The 19,892-nt window shown below is 40.4% G+C and overlaps 1 protein-coding gene across 2 annotated transcripts; it reads left to right on the forward strand.

Annotated features, from left to right (window-relative positions):
- Positions 1-974: 974 nt before the first annotated feature.
- LOC106893622 (phospholipid scramblase family member 5-like) lies at positions 975-16,574 on the forward strand. Of its 2 annotated transcripts, XM_014951743.1 has the most exons (10): positions 975-1,019; positions 3,946-4,230; positions 4,819-5,044; positions 7,604-7,755; positions 11,858-11,900; positions 12,793-13,013; positions 14,004-14,165; positions 15,218-15,379; positions 16,310-16,388; positions 16,475-16,574. In XM_014951743.1, exons 3-9 carry the CDS (start codon positions 5,032-5,034, stop codon positions 16,346-16,348), a joined length of 792 nt encoding a protein of 263 aa, XP_014807229.1. In that variant the 5' UTR covers positions 975-1,019; positions 3,946-4,230; positions 4,819-5,031; the 3' UTR covers positions 16,349-16,388; positions 16,475-16,574. The 2 variants fall into 2 exon arrangements, with proteins under 2 accessions (XP_014807229.1, XP_014807230.1); XM_014951744.1 differs by lacking the exons at positions 975-1,019; positions 3,946-4,230 and adding an exon at positions 4,517-4,574.
- The last annotated feature ends 3,318 nt before the right edge of the window (positions 16,575-19,892 follow it).

A 19,892-nucleotide genomic window follows, 5' to 3' on the forward strand; every position in this document is an offset into this window, starting at 1 on the left:
GGTCAGACTTCCTCTGCTTTTATCCTAAAACCTGTTTAATATGATTCAAATTGAAACATTTGGTTCTGGGGTTGGATTCAGAATTTTGGACTAATCATTTCATGCAGCTGTTTCAGAAGTGCTAGGAAACCAGAACGTGTGTGAGGCAGAGCTCACCAGCAGAGCCCACAGCCCCTCCGTGTGCTGTGTGTTCAGGAGAACACAATTTTACAGGTGATTAAAAAAAACAAACAAACAAATGAAAAAAGAACAAAAACAACAAACCAAAGAATCAACAAACAAACAAAAAAAGAACAAAAACAACAAACCAAAGAATGCCCCCAAAAAACCCAAACAAACAAACAAAAAAAGAACAAAAACAACAAACCAAAGAACCCCCCCAAAAAAACCCAAACAAACAAACAAAACCCCTCAATACAACAAAAATTTATCCCCCTAAAAAATGCTGACAAACCCCAAAACAACCTTTCTTAAAAAGCAGCCAAACCAAATAAACCCCCCAAAAGCCTTCTCTATTGACTGTGTCAAAATTGGGTATGGAAGCTGGTTTATGAATTTCCAGTTGATCGCTGTATTTTGCTGATATTTATATTTAGGCTCTAATCCATATGAATACTTGCTGGGGGTAGCCTTAAAATTTCTGATACATATTCAGTACCCGTGTACCATTTCTGAATACAAGTGCCGGAAAGGTTTCTTTCTTGCTCTTTCTTGCACAATCATTTTAAGATTGCTATTTGGGTCTCATTTCTCCCGCTTCAGTTAAGAGCAAAATGAAGAGCAGAGCGCTGAGCAGCTGTTATTTTACAGGATGCATTTTTCTATGAATCCATGCACAAGAGTCACCTTGTGGGGTGGCAGTGGCAGACCCACCAGGGGCAGGCTGTTCGTGGTGCCGCGTGTGATCGGTGTGCCGGCAGCGGGCTGCAGTATTTCACCATGATTGCAGAGGTCTTCGGAGGGGAGGAGTTACTGTGGACACGAGCTGCAGCAAGACGCCTCACAAACCAAAGTTCAAGGTGAGATCCCTATTAGACGGGAGCTTGTTTAAGAAATTAATTTTTTTTAATTTTTTTTTTCCAGCACAGAAAGTGAAACTGGGTAAAAATCTGTAACTTGGAGCTTCTTACGGCACAGGGTCTCAGGCTGATACTTAAGCTCAAGCTCAGCATCTCTCCCTGTGCTAAAGGCAATTCTAGCAAAGGAAGGCTGTATAATTTCCTATTTAAAAAATGACAATAAGCTATTTTAAGGCTGGTGAAGGTGTTTTGAGGAAAGGAAATGGCAATAGAAATGGGCATTAGTAATCGCCCCTCTTAACAGCAGGGAAGCTCAGGCGCTGCTCAGTGAGGTTTAAGGTGCATTTCATGGTGCCTGCGTGCTCCCCTTATCTCTCCTGCTGGATGGCACAGCGCACCCCTGGCTGCTTCGACCTCAGCAAAGGCAGGTGGGGAGGAGCTGAGCTCTCTTGCACAAACTGTCTAGACTGCGGGGACAGGGGGAGAAGCAGCTCCTGCTTACCTGGGGGAGCAGGTAGTGATACAGCGGGGAAAAGGCAGTGTCATCTTTTCCCTGCTGATTACAAGGGCGAGTGTCTTGCACTAGGTTTATAGGGGAGTTTTTTGAGTAGCGGAGAGCAGGACAGCTTTTCCTAACACTTTGACTTTTATTGATGTCTCCTGTTTTTCTCCTGGAGACTCTGATCGCTAGTGAAGGTGGTTTTTGTGAAACCATTGCTATATTCTGGCTGTGGTGCCTGTAGAAAATAAAAGAGTAATTAAGGGTCCAGAAAAGCAGCACCTATACTGAGCTATATGATATCTTTGCTCTCTTGATTCACTGGCTTGACTAATGCTACATGTTTTCTGGAGGAAAATCTGTGTTTTGGCTCTGTGCTGGCTGGGACAATGATGTTATGGTCCACAGATAGGTTTCCTCCAGGCTGCAGCAGTTTGTGTAGCAATCATTAACTAGAATTATGCTTGTATGTCAGCTGAGCAGAGATGGATCCCTGTGCGTTTGGAGAAGTGGTAGTTATAGAAAAGATGCAATATAACTTTTCTTTATAGAAAAAAAAAGGAAGGTTCTAGATGCATAAACTCCTCTAGCCAAGCACTGCTTGCCCTGATCTGAATAGTCCCATTGATTTTAATAGATCCATGCAAACTTGTGCCTTCTGAGGATTTGCCCGACACTCTTTATAAGCTTTACAGCATGGGATGGAATGAGTATATTTTACAGGTAGAGGGAATAAATGTATGTATACTTCTTTTTATTACTATTATTATTATTATTGATACCTGTGACTGTGTTACAGATGTTCAGCACGTTCATATAGAGGAGGGGAGCACGCTCAGACTCCTGGCAATAGAGTAAATGTAGGCAGTGATCCCCATGAGCCTTCTGCAAGGGACAAAGGCAATGAGTTCAGTATTTTGGCAGAATCTGACTTTGGGTGCTGCTGCTCTGCTTCCTGAAGTCATCAGTTTGCCAGAAATAGCTGTACGCAATTCTTTAAGTGTTTATCCTGATTTCTTGAGTAGTTTTTCCTGTGCATTTCTAAACAGCACAAAGGATGCCTGCATTTGTGCTTGGACAAACACGATTCAGTTTTCTGCTCCTGAAGTCCTTAGTGAAGCTGCTTTTAATGATGGCTGGAGTAGATTTTGACCAATATGTGAGTAATTATTTAAAAAAAAAAAAAAGCCAAATGTTCTGATTAAAGAGGCTATTAAATACATACTTTTATTTGTAAAGACCTATGCCAATGCAAGACTGCTGTTTACAAATCCCACAGAGATCTATTGACGTAATCTACTAAAATTATTGCTTCAGAATAAAACAATAAGAATGGGGAAAGAGGGGGCATCTTAAAAGATATGGAAAATTGTGAAAGAAATGGGAAAACATAAAATGCACTTCAAGCCAAGTTCAATATCTTTCTATTACCCACTTACTGCAATTTTGTAAATGATGCCAGAAAATTAGTTCTTTGGGGCAGGACTGCTTCAGGGAAATGTTTATTTCATGAATGGCAGGGTAATGAAACCTGGCTCCTGCAGATGGGTGGACCTGCCTGTGCCACCGCAGCAGCTCTTACCCCCGGGTCCATGCCCAAGTGCCAGCACCTCCCAGCTCCACCAGGATGTCTGTGCCCAGAGCCCACAAAGCCTGGGAATGGCTGGGACTGGTCCTGCGTGGCAGGGACTGAACACAGCACAGACAGGCTGCATCTCTGTCCCTGAGGTCCTCCAGGTCAGCAAGTGAGCTGCCTGGACTTCTCACAAATGCTTCTCATAAATGTTTGAAACATCCTTCAGCGTATACGTGTGTGTTGTGTACTTTAGGCACATTTTTATTACGGTACTACAGTTGCTTCATGCATTGACAGAACTATTGAGATTCTTTTGTGTGTTTAGTTTTCTGGGAGCTAAAGTAAGTCTTTATTTATTTTTAAAGGTAGGTGGGTGCCATTTCATCTGAGTTTTCACCTGTCGTTTTCAAAGTTAGGTTTACTATATTTATCCAGAGCTTTCCCGTTCCATTTTCTTCTTTGTTTAGAGTTTGTGTCTGCTCTCCAGGTTAGATCCCCTGCTCTGAAGCAGCACATTTTTGACAGGGAGAAGGGACGCAAAAAATGATTTCAAACTTTTTCTCAGTCGAGAAGGATTTGTTTGGTGCTTGTTTTTCAGCAATCAAACTTTTTGTCTGTGGGCTGCCTTCTTCCTTCACGTGGTGTTTCCAGGGCTGAGCACAGCAGGGACTGGCTGCTGGGTTGGGCTGCACTGCCACCGCTCCCGAGACTTCTCAAGCAGGCAATGATAAACTCCTGGGAAGTTTTGCATAGCCAAATTTTTACACGTTCCCTAGATAGACCTGCGGCCTTTGCATGGACTAATATAGTTAATAAAAATCAGCATCTGTCTGTTTTGTTTTTTTTTTTAGAGGGCTTTTCTGTATTCTTCCATCAGAGATCCTCATCAGCGTCTTCCTGAACTGTAAACTCTGTAATTAAATCTGCTCGGACATGCTCCTACAGACTATTTCAAATCAGCAGGACTTGCAGTAGCAGACAGAATAGAAAATGGTCCCCAATGCCTCACTCTTCTCTGCCGGGCTCTGTGCATAGGCTCTGCCATTTTTGCAGCCATGCATCATATCTGTCTGCAGATCGCATGTGCGTGATGATCTCCATGGCGACTTGGGCACTTGAGGCAGAAATATGAGCTGGTAAGTCAAGGTTACTCTCCCTCCTCCTCCTCCTCCTTTCCTCTCAGTGCAATGCGGGTGATTACATGTGTTATGTTTTGGTATAGGCGGTGCTTGTCTGGAGCAAAGCACAGCCAGTCTGTTTTAATTCTCCAAATCCAGTTTAAACACCTCACATGGATTAGCAGAGCCCTGCATGGAGGGGTGGGGGGCATGGGACCATTTTCTGGGTCTGGATGAAGGCATGACACACATTATAGGGGAGGCTGATGCTACCCGGATGGAGTATGGGGAGAATCCAAGGCAGCTTTTCCTGCTCTGTGCACAGGGAATGTTGACTGGGGTCCAGCTGTAGGAAAATGCAGGTAATTAACTCCTCTGTCTTTACTGGGTACCCTGAAGAAACAAAACCGTAAATATTGAATTTTAAAGATAGAATTTGTATAGTCTCAGAATATACACATACATTATAAAACAGCATTTTAGGTCTCGTGTTCAGTTAGCCAGTGGGTACATTGAAGTTTTGCCTCTTTGTATTCACAAAACACTTTTTCCTCTTTCCATTGGTGCAAACGACTTGAAATGAATAATGTTTTTCTTGTTTGTTAGCATCATCTCCCCCTGTTGTCCATCGACATAAAATGCAGTGTTCTGGAACATGAGAAAGGCAATATATTTCCTCCAGTTCTTTGTAAGCTGATATGAAGTAGACAGACACCTTCTGAAGTTTTGTGCATGCTGTGCTCTTTTTTTCTTTGCTGCAACAAGAAAAGCCTTTTCTTTTAACCTGGCTTCCTTTGAAGAAGTAACTCAGGAAGCTTCATGGCCTCTCAAGGTAAGTGCATCTATAGTCTGTATTTTTAGATCATGTTTACAGAAAACTACAGTCTTGTACGTTTCCAGCAATCAGCAGTCTGATGAAGTGAGAGTTTCAGGCTAAAACCACATCAGCCAAAGCACAGTTGTTTTGGAATCCTTTATTTTTTCTGCATTCAAGAGGCTCCTAAGGAGACTAAAATCTATACCAGAATGTTATTTGAATAAAATGTGTTACAAAATGTTGGCATCTGCACTCAATCAGAAAATGTAGTGTTTGTATCTTTGTGCTTAAACCTGCTAGCACAGAAGGGCAGGTACTGAGCCAAAGGTACCACTATTTTTGCACACTTCTTTCCTGTCGCATTTCGGAAAAGCCAAATCAGCAAATGCTTTTCACTTTCAAAACTGGCCAGAGTCCTGATATAACCACATAAGAAAAAAATAAATATCTGAAGAATAACTGCATTTAATCAGATTATTCCTACCTGGATTCATCTTTGTCATGCATTGTCTTTTAGCTGTAGTGGGTTGGGTACTCAGGGCTATAGGCAAACACTGCAGTATGCTGATCTAACAAGCCTTCGAAATTAATTTTGTCTCTGCTTTCAAATGCTTAAACTAAGTAGAAGGATACAAATCTGTTTTTTCTTAACGTGAATGCAACTCCCCAGAGGTCACCTTGCTGTGATGTACAGAGGCAGATGTTGGCCCAGGGTGTTTCAACAATGTCTATTTATGTTTGTCAAATGTTTACTCCCCTCTTTTTTTTTTTTTTTCCCCAAATAATACTCAAAACATTCTGCGCTTACAACACTAAAAGTTACACAACAGCAAGGAAGTTGTACAGCATTTTTGCACTCTTGGAATATACATTTTTTCACCCTGAGGGGTATGCATTTTGCTTTTCTTTAGCCATATAAAAGAGATTTGGTTTTGTGTATTTTTAATGCATAGTAGTTAACAAAAGCAGCAAAATACTCGTGTTGTGTAATATGGTTTTCATAATGAAACAGCTTGATAATATACTACTTTTAGGCACAAGTAATTATACAAATTATGATTGTACAGACTGCTCACTGTATCATATGGTAACTTTTAAGTTTTCTCATACCATAAATGAAGTGGGAAACATCCACAAAAATAGACAAAGTGTCAGAGTAGCTCAGATTGTCATAAATATTTAATGTATTTACTGCTTTATTTTTGTATGGCTTAAAATTTGACAGGTAGAACTGCAATTTGTTGTTGTCTTTTCTCTTTATTATTCGAGAATAACACTAACACTCGGCCACTTCATGGCATTTCATGTAACAACAAGAGTTACGGCAGTAACAGAACCCTGAGAGGTAAAATGATGCAGAAGAGCATATAAAATATTTATTACCCAGTTATACATTTTTAAAAGCCAGCTACAAATTCAAAGGGGTTACTTCTTCTTCCTGTGGTCTCAGACTTTGAAAGAAAGCAGTGGCTGCAAAGACAAATTAAGATCAAAATATGATTAAACGATAAATCAGCCATAGTGAGTTCAAATAATGCTAAAGAATCTCATTTAAACCCACAACAGCAAAAGAGAGCTTCAGACCTAGAGCCAAAATTCCTTCTGGACCTCAAACCCCATCATGTCTAAGTACTGTCACACATGAGATAAAAATGATCAGTTTGGGGACTGCTTTAGTGCCGAAGAGCAGGGGCTCAGCTTAATAAGAGGATTTACCATTTGGAGCAAGCTGAAGCTCTCCCCAGCTTTCTTGTTCTGGCAGAAGCCAGTGTTACTGAAGGCTCTGGAAAGATGCTCGTAGTAAAACCTGCAGGAGCTTGTTGAGAATCAAATGGCTCAGGGGATCAGGGTGCCGGTGCGTGTGAAGGGGTAAGGGCTTACGGGTGCCTGAAACTGTAAATTCTCCCCTTCTCTTCGCAGCTCTATCCGAGGTAACCATCGCTGTATCCTAAAGGACGTGTTTGCAATAGCAACCAGAAAACACAGCTTAATGATATCTGATCTTTTCATTGAGATAATAATGAATAATACACTGCAAGAGGCTGTGTAGGCTTTGATACCAGGGTTGTAACATCCAGATGGGGAATCTGAGATCCATGGAAAGGTTATCTCTAATTAAGAGAAAATATGCATGCCCTCAAGATGCTAGGAAGCATCTTGCTAGAAGTAAGGCCTCAGCCCCGTGGTGTACATCAGCACACAGGGCTCAGCAGCCTGCGCTGAGGAGCTTGTGTCCACCCTGTGTGTGAGTCCAGATCAGCCCTAGGCTTGTCCCACTGAGTGCTCACAAGCTGCCAGAGTGGGTTAGGTGTCCTCCAAGACCACATCTCCTGGTTTAGCTTCATCTACAGTGATTCCACTTGGCATACTCCGAGACTGCTTTATAAAGTGAATCAGAGTGCTCGAAATGTGGGAGCATCAGGAGATTCGTTTTGGATCCTCACTCCTGATCTGAGCTAAAATGCTGGTACAGGCACAGGCAGAATGTGACATTATTGTTCCAGTTTTGATCCAACAGCTAGCTGCTGTTTGGCACTCTTCATTTCCAATTTTTTTTTTCTTCTTTTCCTGCAGAATCTCAGGGACAAACCAAGCCAATCTTTAAGGATTATCTTCCTGGTTCTTCTGACCTTGTTGAACAGAATGAGCCTGTGGAACCCACAAGTCTCTGGAAGCAAGAATCACACACTCATAACTTGCCACCTGGTCTGGAGTACCTGAGCCAGGTCCTGAATCTTTCCAAATGTTAGAATTGTTTTCTTTTCCTCATAGACTTCTTTGATACCTTGGGGGATGGGGTTGTTTGGGTTTTCTATTGGGGAGGGTAGTTGGAGATGGAGAAGCTTTTTTTATTACTATGAAATAAGTAACATAGGAATGACAAACCCTTCCTTAATTGCTGCTATTCACTTCTGCAGAAATCCATTTGTTGTGTATGCAGCTTTCCTTGCACCAAAACCACAGTTTTCTTCCCTCTAGGACTTCTAGGTCACAGTATTATCCCTATCATTGTGTGTTGTCCCCATCCTGTCCCCCCACCCACACTGCCTCGGGTCGTGGGGCAGGAAAGCACTAGGGCCTGAGAGAGGGAAGTGCTGCAAATGGATGAGTAGGTCACAGGCAGGGGAGGGAAAAAGAATGCCAAAGTCTTCTCAGTTCTGCTGCTAAATGTGTAGCTGTCCATCTCCCTCTGTGAAACCTCTTGGGTCTGGGAGCTCACACCAGTGATGACCTGCAGCTCTGCTCTAGAAATGTCATCCCCTCCTGCATTTTTTTGAGTTAGAGGGTCCCTGCTGCTGCTTGGACACTGACTCCAGTCTGCATTTCACATGTGGCTGGATTCTGCTGCTCTCCTGTATGCTGAGTAATGCTTCATACACCCTGTGTGATATGGGTAGGGACAGAATCAGGCCCCCCGTGTGGTCAGACTGTGATTCTGATACACACACTCCTGCTGTGTTTGTATTTTGGTGGTACTGGGGAATGTTTATTTCACTCTAGGTCTGTCTTGTAGCTATACATTTCAGGTAGTTTTATACAGAAGCAGAAATTGAATGTATTTTATACTTGGAGCTAGGTTACCTAGATAGCTAATGAAACCGGGAGACCCTTCAGAAACAATCTTTCATGTGGAGTTATGATTTTCATTTCATGGTGCCCATGCACAAAATGATATGTGTTGTCAATTACATGAGCATTTGCTCACAGACTGTGGGAGCTACATTTTTTTAGTCGAAAAGTGATTGTGATAGTAAATACTTGGCAGGTTACATATTCAGTCTCCTGTGCGAACATGAATTATACCTCAGATTTGCCCATGGAGTGTGGGCAAGCAAATTCTATGACTCCCTTTTATAGAAGCTTTACATCTGACATAAAGACAAAAGAGCAAGTGGCTGTCAGAACTGTAACTAGAACTCAAGACTTCATTCATGCTTGTTCCCTGCCCAATAACCATGTGTCTGTGCTGCAGCCCTTGCTAATTATTTTCAATTTTCTCTGCAGTCTGGAAGTGGAAAGCATGTGTGCAATGCTGATTATTGGCATATACCCACAGCCAGAGTTTCCATGCGTTGCAGAACGTTTTGGTGTGCGATGCTGAAGTCATACTGGCTGTGTAACTAATGAAACAAGCTCACACGGGATAGATTGCTGCAGAAGGGAGATGGGACCAGCAGGGAGAGGGCTGCCTGCAGAATGAATGTGGGATTCACAGCTGCCGGGGTGATCCCGTGGGATTTACCCTGATGGACTAAAAGATTTTCACATAATGAAATTCTCAAATGGATGAAGATGTTTTTAGCAGAACTGGGAATTTTTTTATGCTATTGGGAGGATTGGAATACTGTGTATCCTTCTGGTTGTGTGTGTATTGGGGAAAAGTGTGTCCAAATTTAAATAGGCACAGGCAGGTGCTACTGTAAGGACATGGGGAATAGAGAACCTGCTTTAAAACAAGGCTGTGAGTGTTTCTTCTTTAGACTAACAAAATGCTACCAGAGGGGGAACTGTGACAGCTCTCGCCCTAGAAGAGTAAACAACCTGTAGGAAAAAGAGATGTTTAATTTATAGAATGATATTACCAGAAGAAAGATTGTATAGAAACTGGTTGTGAATAAGTACAGGATAAAAAATAGAAATGAGGTTCTGGGATTATCTCCAGCAGGAGCAGGGAAGATAGCTGGATAAATTTGAGAAAGCTGAATATATTTTTTTATTAATGACATGGTTGACTTTGAAACACGGATCTGAATTTAGTGAATCTCCGAGAGATCCTTACAGTCTTACTCTAAACAGCAACTGAAGGACACAGCATACAGTGTCGGATGAGAGGAAAAGAAATTATCTGTTGTGTATGTTAAGGCCAGACAGCAACATTTCACTCTGCAAATACACACCCGGAGTCAGTCAGGCTGAGGAATGTGCTCAGCTGCTCAATGTGTACCAGAGAAGGGCAATAAACTGCTTCTGCCCTGGCAGACTCATACCATGCTTTCTATCATTATCACAATAGTAACACTCTTTAAATAATTTCCTCCAAAACAAGTTACCCAACCCAAACCTCATTAATATTTTCCAGATTACAGCCGTAGTTCAAGGAATTGGCCAGTGGCCATCACAAAAATCAAGGGAACCTTTGCCTGTAGAAGGAACAGACAGACAAGACCTTGGAGAAGAATTTTCCAAGTGGCTCAATAGCGTGTTGTGCCACCATTCAGACTTAACCAATTTTGTAAGAAGCTTAGTTTATACTTGGATACACTGATCAGATGTAAATTTAATGCCCCCAAAACTGAATACTGAGAATTAGCTGTGTAGAAGGAATTTTAATGCATCTGAGCTCAAGAGGACCCAGACCCTTGTAAACCAAAGGGGTTTAGATGCTTTCAAATGCAAGTGCAGAATTTCTTTTATCCACAAGTGCCCCTATAAAAGATGCATCGGAATAGCTGCCTTGCAGACACCAGTGAAAGGCAAAACAAGCAAGCCTAACAAATGGTATCATGTTGTCCCAACATTGTTTGTACACAATAAACCAATACACGGACCAAAATCACTCAAAGCTTTTAACTGCTTAGGGAAAGAAATACATATTAAAATCAATGCTAAAACATTAAAATAGCCCTGCCATCTTTAACTTGTTTATTCTTCTTTCATCAGCAGAGCACCTTCTGTGAGCTCCAAGAGTTCACATATCTCATGAAAGATTCTTGGGAGAAAATTTTCAAGTCCAAATATTTTTTATTATTTCGATTACTAGCACGCACGTTATCAGAGATTAATGAAAGGGATAAAGAAGTTTCTCTTTTACCAGCTTTTCTTTGCAGCCTGAACTAGCTGCAGGAGATGACTAGAATTGACAAATGGCTGCAACAGTTTGAACACGTACCAGGCAAGATTTATCAATTGTAAAATATACAGACACTGGAGAGCACTGACATGCTGGTCTCAGAAGGTTGTTGCGTGCTTTCTGTCTGCAGCTGTGAGTGATGGCAAAATCCTGTGCCAAACATTTGCCCATCAGGAATTCAAGGAAAAGAAATTAGCAAAGACTAAACTGTCACATAAAAGAGGCATAAAAAGTCACATAAAAACGGAAAGGTAGGCTGAAATTAAGTCTTGCTGGTTTTATAATACTAATGACTGTTCTCTAAAAAAGAGTAATGTCGGAGGGATGATAAGCACAGAAAAGCTGGGTATCGTGGCAGATAGTTTTCCTCCTGCATTTGTAACCAGCTCACAGAGAAAGATGGTTTCACCCCTTTGAGGGTTTCTCTGGGGAGCTGTTGTTTTGCTCATTCTGGCACCCTGGCGTGACCGCTCCCCAGATTTAGGGTGCAGAACGCCCAGAGCCTGAAATCAGAGTGTTAAAGCTTGTGTGTGCTGGTGTTGGCATCACCGGCTAACCCTGCTGGGCTGCTCCAGCAGCACCCTGTGGCATGTGGCTACAGCACATTTTGAGCTTCACTCCTACAACTGCCATGGAGCCCAGCACCACCATAAGCTTTGGGGTAAGGGGTTTCCTGCCAAGACCAGGAGGGAGGAACAGGAGTGAGAAGTGAGTCCTGCTCCTCTCAGACCCCCAGTGATGGTTATTTTTCTTCAAACATGTGGGTGAGTTACCTGACCATAGCACCCAAGGTCATTAGTTCAGAGGGATGTCTGAACTATGCCTTGAGATGCTCCTAGGGCACCAACGCTTGTGCACCTCTGGAAGGAAAGAAATTCTAATAACAGGGAGATGAGCAATAAAAATAGAGAGGTAATCACTGGCAGCCCCAGATCTTTCCAACATCTACCATCTTGTTTATTTTTTTTTTTAAACAGCTGGACCGGATAATTATTCATCAGCAGGTGGAGCTTCTTGAAGGTATGGTGCAATCCTTGTCACTCTTTAACAGTGCTGGTACACAGATGTCTCCAAAAGGCTTCCAAGTCTTGTCCTCACCTTGTTGAAGTCATTGCAAAGCCTCCTGCTGACCTTGCATCAGGCTTGTTACCATGCTGAAAGCTCGCTTTCTTTGTGCCTGTTCTGCAGCAAACCAACATGGAGAGAAAGATTACAGTGAGTAATCTCTACACCAGTCCTAAAGTCTCTCCCTCAGACACCTCTCCTTCAAAATTATTAAATTTTAATCGTCTTTCCAATCCATGGAAAAATGTATTGTCTTTAATAATAATAAATATGCTGCAAGAAATAAAGCGAAGAAAGAAAGGAAGATCAGAAGATGTAAAATGAAGCATAATAGTTTCTATTTACATAGTTCCCCAGAATTTCAAAGTGCTGAACAAGTATTAAGTTCTGCAAGTAATTTTTTTTTTTTTAATGTATTTGTCTCATTCAAAATGTTGTTGGCCTGGTTCTTGGACATCTCCCCGAGTAAAAGTTTTGTCATTGGAGTAGGGCAGTCTCATGCTGTTGCTTTTCACAGATGATAAAGCAAGAAAAAGCCCAAACCAAAACTCAGGATCTGAATTCTGTTTTGTGATATCTTTCAGCATACAGCTAATCCAAGTCTTGGAATGAAATGTTCCTTCCAAATATAGACCTGATATTATTATTTCCTTCTAATTGTATATTTTCCTTGTGTCATTATTTTAAAACAATTTTTAAACAGTCTCTGTTCTATAGATTTTTAGAATACAGAGAAGACTGGAACTATAAACTTGTACGCAAAGCTGAATTTGGTGAGTCTTGGTAAAGGCTAACTCTAATTCTAACATTTTACTAAGGTAATGTACTACTTGTTTTGCTTTATTAGCCATACTTGGCACAGAGACCTCCAGCAAATACGAGATAAAAAACCATTTGGGACAAAGAGTTTACTTTGCAGTGGAAGAAAATGGTTGCTTTGATCGTAACTTGTGCTCACCTATACGGTCTTTCACCATAAGGATTGCCGATAACACGGGCCGAGAAGTGATTACAGTGAACAGACCCTTGAGGTGCAACAGCTGCTGGTTCCCCTGCTTCCTGCAAGAGGTGAGTGAATCCTAATTATCTTTTGCCCGAGCATCTTGCTGTATGTGCACAGCATTAACGAAGCCTTGTGCAACCTGTCTGAGGACAGCAGGAAGGAATTCATATCCACCTCAGCCTGGAGGACTGCATTGGGAGCCCTTGTTTGGAAGTAACTATTGATAAACAAGGCTTCTTTAAGAGTTGCATTCCCAGCTTGCCTCCTACCTTTCATGGGACCTTACTCTACTCATACCCCAAATAAAGCCCCTCTATCTGATAATACAGATGTGTCCCCAGTTAGGGAACACCCTAAAACGCTGCTTGCCTGAAAGAGACTAACGTCTGTTAGTGCTATAGATGTGTCCTCTACTCCCAGAGTGGAAGGATGGAAAATCCCTGGAGGCCATTAGTGAGGGTGGGTATGACCGGGAAGCAGCTCTCCGAGGAGGCTGATGCTTCGCTCCATGGCTCTGCCTCTTCAAGGCCATGTATCTCTGGGAAATTGCAGAACTGGAAAGAAACTGCTTTGAGTGAAAAACACAGATCTTACAGAGTGTTAGATCTTTTCTCTTTATTTCTGAATCTCCTGTATTCAAACATCTTGTTTTATGAAAATGTTTTATTGGTTAACTCATCTACCTGCTTTCTCATTACTGCGTCAGCATTTTATTTTTTTAAAAAAGGTCCTTTGGTAGCACAGCCACTGTATAAAAAAGCTTATAGAATACTCACTGATTACAATAACAAAAACTTTTCACAGCATATGGCTTTTTACAAATCTTATATGTAAGGTGTTAGATTCTGGTGCAGCTTTTGAGCTTCATATTGTCTGCTATATTTAGAAACACCATTAGACAGCCTTCTAATATGCAGTTTAAAGTTTGGAAAAATTATATATAATTATATTCAGAAAATAAGTATTTTGTCATTACATAAACAATAAACTATTATGGACAAATATGCTAATGTAGAATTAGTTTATAAGATTTTTTGTTTTCTCTTGTTTGCTAGTTAGAAGTTCAGTCCCCACCAGGTACAATAGCTGGGTACGTTGTACAGAACTGGGACCCTTTTCTGCCAAAGTTTACTATACAGAATGAAAGTAAAGAAGATGTACTAAAAATAATTGGCCCATATGCAACTTGTGGCTGTTTTGAAGATGTTGACTTTGAGGTATGTTTCTTATGAGTGTTAAGAATTTAAAAGTTTTACTACTCTGAATAAATGTCTCACTCATATCCTGTTATTCTACACTTAAAAATATTACATATGTTGCTAGAATTATGGAACAGAAGTACAACAATTTGCATTGGAGTTCCTAACTTGCACACTTAGGTTCCTATAGATGTTTTCTGGACAGGAGTGACAATTTCTTCAAGGAAATAAACATGACCACATGTGAAGTCTTGGTCCTCTGCAGTCCATGAGCACTCAGCCATTCATTTTGACAGGCTCAGGGTTTCATCTCACATGCATTTGCTGTTCCCTGACACATAGTTCCCTGAAGCCTGTGGCATTGAATCCACTGCCTTCATTGCTCTCAGACTGAGAATGGGCAGGATTACTGTCCAGTGTATCTACATCCATTTGAAAACATTACTCAGGAGAAAGGTAATTCTGAGGAGCCAATGAGATACTTAAGGGATGAGAGGGAGAATGGGAGATGCTTGAAGAAAACCTGGGCAGAGTTTCCTGATGTGAACAAAGCACTTTGCCTTAGTTAAGGAATCATAAAGACCTTCTGTGTTGATCAATTTGTTAGCTAAATCAAAAGACTTCAGTGGGTACTGTCTGACATTTTGCTATACTGTGAGAAACATGCAGATGGCTACATAGTTGGGAATGCATCTGTCCGTTGTAGGGCACAGTGGTCCACAGCAATGCCACTGCTGTCACTTGGAACATATCCGAAACACAAGACAGGAAAAAAAATAATCCTTGTGAAAGAAGAGCAAAAGTGGTATAAAGTTTCACAATTGCTTTCCTCGCTTTTCTGTCAGCTCTAAAGATGCTGATGTTTCCAAACTTGAGACCCTTTCTTGTGTGCCACTCCTAAAGGCAAATCTGACACTAATAGAGCATCTCAATGATAAGAACAAAAGAACCACCTGACAACTATAGCATACTTTTTGTGTCAGGGCACAGTCATTAATTCTGTGGAGATACAATCAATGTGTATTTGATTTATTTATATTTACTCATATTCCTGTTTTTCATTTGTGCAGGTAAAGGCTCTCAATGAGATGTCAACGATTGGCAAAATTTCCAAGTACTGGTCTGGATTTGTAAACAATGTCTTTACCAACACAGCCAACTTCGGGATCCAGGTCCCTGTAGATCTTGATGTGAGAATCAAGGCAGTAATGATTGGTGCTTGTTTCCTCATTGTAAGTATGCAAAACCAAGAAGTAGACCTATAGAGGTGGGCAGATTGGTATCAAAGGGGCCTTTCAGCTGTGATTCTGCAAAGGCACAAGTGCAGTGGAAAGCCAGACCTGCTATTGAAAGATAAGTTGACTTAAACCCTTTTAATTTTTATGGCTGCTTTTGGTTTTGTTTTTTTTTTATTTTATTTTATTTGCTGAGCATCTTTAGGTTCCTAACATTTTTGTTTGTCAAACTGTTTCCATAGTATTCCACATGTAATTCAATATTTTATATGGCAGGCTCAAATATCACCACACATGCCAAACCTACCAGGCTCCCCCAAACCCCGTATCTGTTGTGTTTGAATGGGTATATGAACCAAAACAAAAGTTATGTTATTTCTAACAGTAACTTCAAACAGTGAGTGGCACTTCAGTAGTTCTGTGGAGTGTTGCATATAACACCTTCAGGTCATATTAAATTTCCTATAAAAATTCCCTTGTGAAGATAATCACAAGAGAATAATTATATGAAAAGGAGAATACTTAATACTTAAGATGCATGTTTTCCAGAATTACAAATGGATATAATCTTTTGCTGACACTAATGCGTTAATATTAACATACAATGATTTCAAAAGCGTCTGTGGTACCTACATCAGAGAACAGAAAACAGAAGAACAAAAAGATTTATATTATTCACTAGAAAGTGTTTGCTTTAAAATAATAACAGCAATTCAGATATTTTTATTTTATTAGGTTAAAAATGTAACTCTGACACTTAAGAGTTTTAGATTGCGTCCTCCAAAACTGCTGTTGCTCAGGCAGAGTAATAGAAAACGATTGAGTAATCTAATTATTTCATGAAAGAAAAGCCTACATGTAAGACTTTTGATAGTAATTGTTGTATTTTTGTACCTTCCTTACCATTCACTGTTTGTTTATTTGTAGGACTTAATGTTCTTTGAAAACTCTTTGGATGGATTATAATGAGATGACAGAAACAATAAAATATGCAGAATGTGTTTCAGTAAGTAAAAATGAAAATAAATTGATCTTCTTGCTTTGAAGACTTATACGTTAGATACTTTCTAATTCTTTTTCATTTTCTTCCAGAAATCCCTTGAGCTTTGGACATGATTTTGAACTGCACAAATCCTTGTTCCTTATAGGAAAAGAAAGGGAGCTAATGATGATGTTTATTAAAACGTGTCTCATGTAAATAATAATTTCTCATGTTTTATGTGCGTTGTAGCTAAACACATACTTTTCACACAGAGCACTGTTGCTTTGGAACAGTGCTATTCTCTGCTTTCTCTTTTGATGTTCCTGCATGGGAAATCATGAAAGATTAGACGGAGGCTTGCAGCGTCACTGATGAAAGTCTATGTTTAGAGAAGCCTTTGAAGTTTTCCAAGTGCTGGTACCAGTTACTAACCACATGAGGGTGTGTTCCGGGGGTTTTGCTTTTTCATAATTTTAGAAGTAATTTTCTGATTTGTTACTTAATTAATAGTAACAAACTGAGATTGAAAGTAACAAATATAAAGACATCACCCAACGGGAAGTTCAAGACCTCTGTTTCAGCAAGTTGAAAGAAGGGAAGTGGTGTTTGCTACAAAATTAATTTTATGGCAAAGACTTGTTTAATAAGTGGCAGCCAGAAATTAGGCTTCCAATGCTAGACTGGGGAATGTAAGCTCTATTCAGAAAATCTGGTCTTCCGCTGCTCTTATTGAATGCAGGCCATAAAGTTTGAGAGATGGTCCCCTATGTGCTAGAGGTGCACAAATCACATTTGACTGTCTGGCATTTAGGATTCTTGCTCCCATCCGCTCAAGAATTTCCTCAAAAGGTTTGTTCCTCTAAATAATATCTGGTAGTTGATAACTTTTCTTTCAGCCTTGCCCTAGAACGGAATTGTTCTTTTCCTTTGGCAAGCTCAGGTATTTTCTACGATAGGACTGTGCAATAGGAGCTTTTCCAATTTCAGATAGCAGTTTTACATAGCTCTTTATTGCTGCACTCACACCTCATCAAATTGTTCCCAAACATTCCCGCCAACAGGCTTTTTCTCATACAGGCTTCCTTTGTAGGAACACTCATGATGTATACACAAGATGTAAACAGAAAAATTTTCGTTGCAAAATATTTGCTGTATAAACTTGCTTACATTTCTCTTAAAAACTCCAATGAGGCCTCAAGAAGCTAATCAGTACCATACAGCATCGATGGTAAAAACAAATGCTATCATAGTCACTGGTCAAGTTTCCACGGAGAACATTTTACGAATCACTGTGAATGCTGGATTTTTTTAGCACAAACTAGTAATTCAATTCTTGCAAATAACCAACACATCAACGGAAAGGAGAGGAGATAATGAATAATTCATAAAAATGAAAAAGAGCTAAATTTATCAGGTGATTAAGTCTCAACAAATATTTAGACTAATTTTAAATTAATGTTCATGGATATGAATTCAAACACAGTGAAGTCAGGAAGTTGCAACTAATGTTCCCATAGTGAAATTAACTCAGGAATGCTTATAGATTTAAACAGTATGTTTTAGATTATATCCCACACTTAGGTATTTATACAGATTTACATATGTCTTGAAAATAATTGTGGTTAACAAGCTCTGACAATCATCATTATCTGTTAACCATTTCATTACTGGCTCTCGCTGTGACTCGTAGCAGTGCAATCAGGCTGCAATCTGCAGAAGTCATGAACTCCCAGGGAACCACTGCTGTCACCTTTTCCAGGAGGAAGCACCCTGTGCAGTAGCTGTGAACTTCGTGGGCAAGAAGCTCCCTCGTGTGGAAATTTATAGTTTTGCAGAAGAATACAGATGACTGATGCCAATTTGCTCTTCTCACTTGTTTCACATTGGTGTCATTCTATTAAATGCAGCCCTTTCCCTCCTGACTTACTCTAATGAGGATTGAGAAAGACAACCACATTTTTATATTAATTTTTCTCTTTTAACCCCTTTGCCATCTTAGACAAAAGTGACTATTGTAGCCAATGGTTTGGGGTTTCATGCAAAACCACATTCTTGCACTGTTGTTGAGTTGTGTGTCTGAATGCCCAGCTGAATGCAGTGCCCCGTGAGATCAGCAGGCTCCCTGGCCATCTGCCACCCTTTCTCTGCAATTTCCAGTTCTCTTATGACCCTTAACAAGCCAAAGACATCTTTGAAGCAAATGTGTCCAACCACCATCGAAGCCCATACAATATCGAGTCTTATTTACCTGCAGAGCTGAATTTGGCTGTGAGTGTCCACCTGCACACCTTGTAGGTAAGCAATATATGCATATATCTTTATATGTATTACAACCAGATAGCAGTACTGTATTTCTTGTACTTGGTGACTTTGTCATTGTGTATGTTAGTACAATATTTTTACTTTTTTTTTTTTTTTAAGTGTAATGCTTGCATACATGTATGAGTATGTTTGAATGCCTCTGCCTATACCCAGATTCTGGGACATACAGGAACAGGTTCAGTCCCTGGAGAAAACAAAGCACTGAGGCTGGGATAGCTCTTGCTGACTAGAACTTCCTAAGCAGCCTGCTTCACCTTGGTCCCACTCTTTGACATCCTGGTAGAAATTCAGTGCCAATGCCAGGCCTTTTTCAAGTGGAAGCTCCTTCTTTTAAACCACAGCTGCCATACCAGGGCAGGCATTTATCCTCAGCAAAGATGATGGAGTTCTGCATGGTATTACTAAAGAAATGCTAAGATGTACTCAGATTTTAAAAACCTGCAGTTCTAATGAGTAACTCTTTCTTATTAATAGTAATGTGTTTCACATTATGGGAGCTACATATACTCTTTACAAATCTCACCTTTCACAATTCCCCCAAGGGCCAGGAGTTGCTCTCCAAAGGATAATTCAGTGTTACCCAAAGGAGGACAGATATTCTTTAAAGCAGATTCATGTCCTGAACATCTAGAAAGAAACACGATTGTTCTAATGAAACAGAAATTTTACTTAATCCAGCCAAGTGAATAGTTTCTTACCTGATCACAGCCAAATTGTAAAGCTGTGTAGTACATAATTCTTGTGTTCAGTAGATGGCAGCAGCAGCTCATTATTGCAATATTTAGCTTTCCACAGATCACAAGATGTATCCAGGATACTGATTAAAGATCAACACACCGTTAACCTCTAATTGATTTCTACCCTTAACAGGAGGATTTTATTTTCTTTGCCTGATATGAAACCTTCGTCATATGATGCTGGGTTATCTTTATTGCCTGCAAATTACAGCTGAATACATACAGGTGACTGATATTTTATGAGACCTAGTAGATGCTCGGGCAGAATCAAGGCTACCACAAAGTGAGCTCTTCTGGTCTGTCCAAAGCCTTTTTTTTTTGCACCTGGAGCAGATCTCCAGCTGAGCAGAGGAGAAGCCCCAGCCCCAGGAATTTCCCTACCCTCTGCAGAAACATGAAGTGCTGTATCTAAAGGAGATTGCTTTGTTGTGGGGTCCCTAGAAATGCGGAAGGTTTCTGTGGGTTAAAT

Source organism: Calidris pugnax, unplaced genomic scaffold (genome assembly GCF_001431845.1).
Source record: "Calidris pugnax isolate Ruff unplaced genomic scaffold, ASM143184v1 scaffold197, whole genome shotgun sequence".
NCBI lineage: Eukaryota > Metazoa > Chordata > Aves > Charadriiformes > Scolopacidae > Calidris > Calidris pugnax.

Coding starts and splice junctions, on each gene's coding strand:
- LOC106893622 (XM_014951743.1), top strand. Junction 14,166..15,217: donor TTGAAGATGTTGACTTTGAG/GTATGTTTCTTA, acceptor TCATTTGTGCAG/GTAAAGGCTCTCAATGAGAT. Junction 15,380..16,309: donor TTGGTGCTTGTTTCCTCATT/GTAAGTATGCAA, acceptor GTTTATTTGTAG/GACTTAATGTTCTTTGAAAA.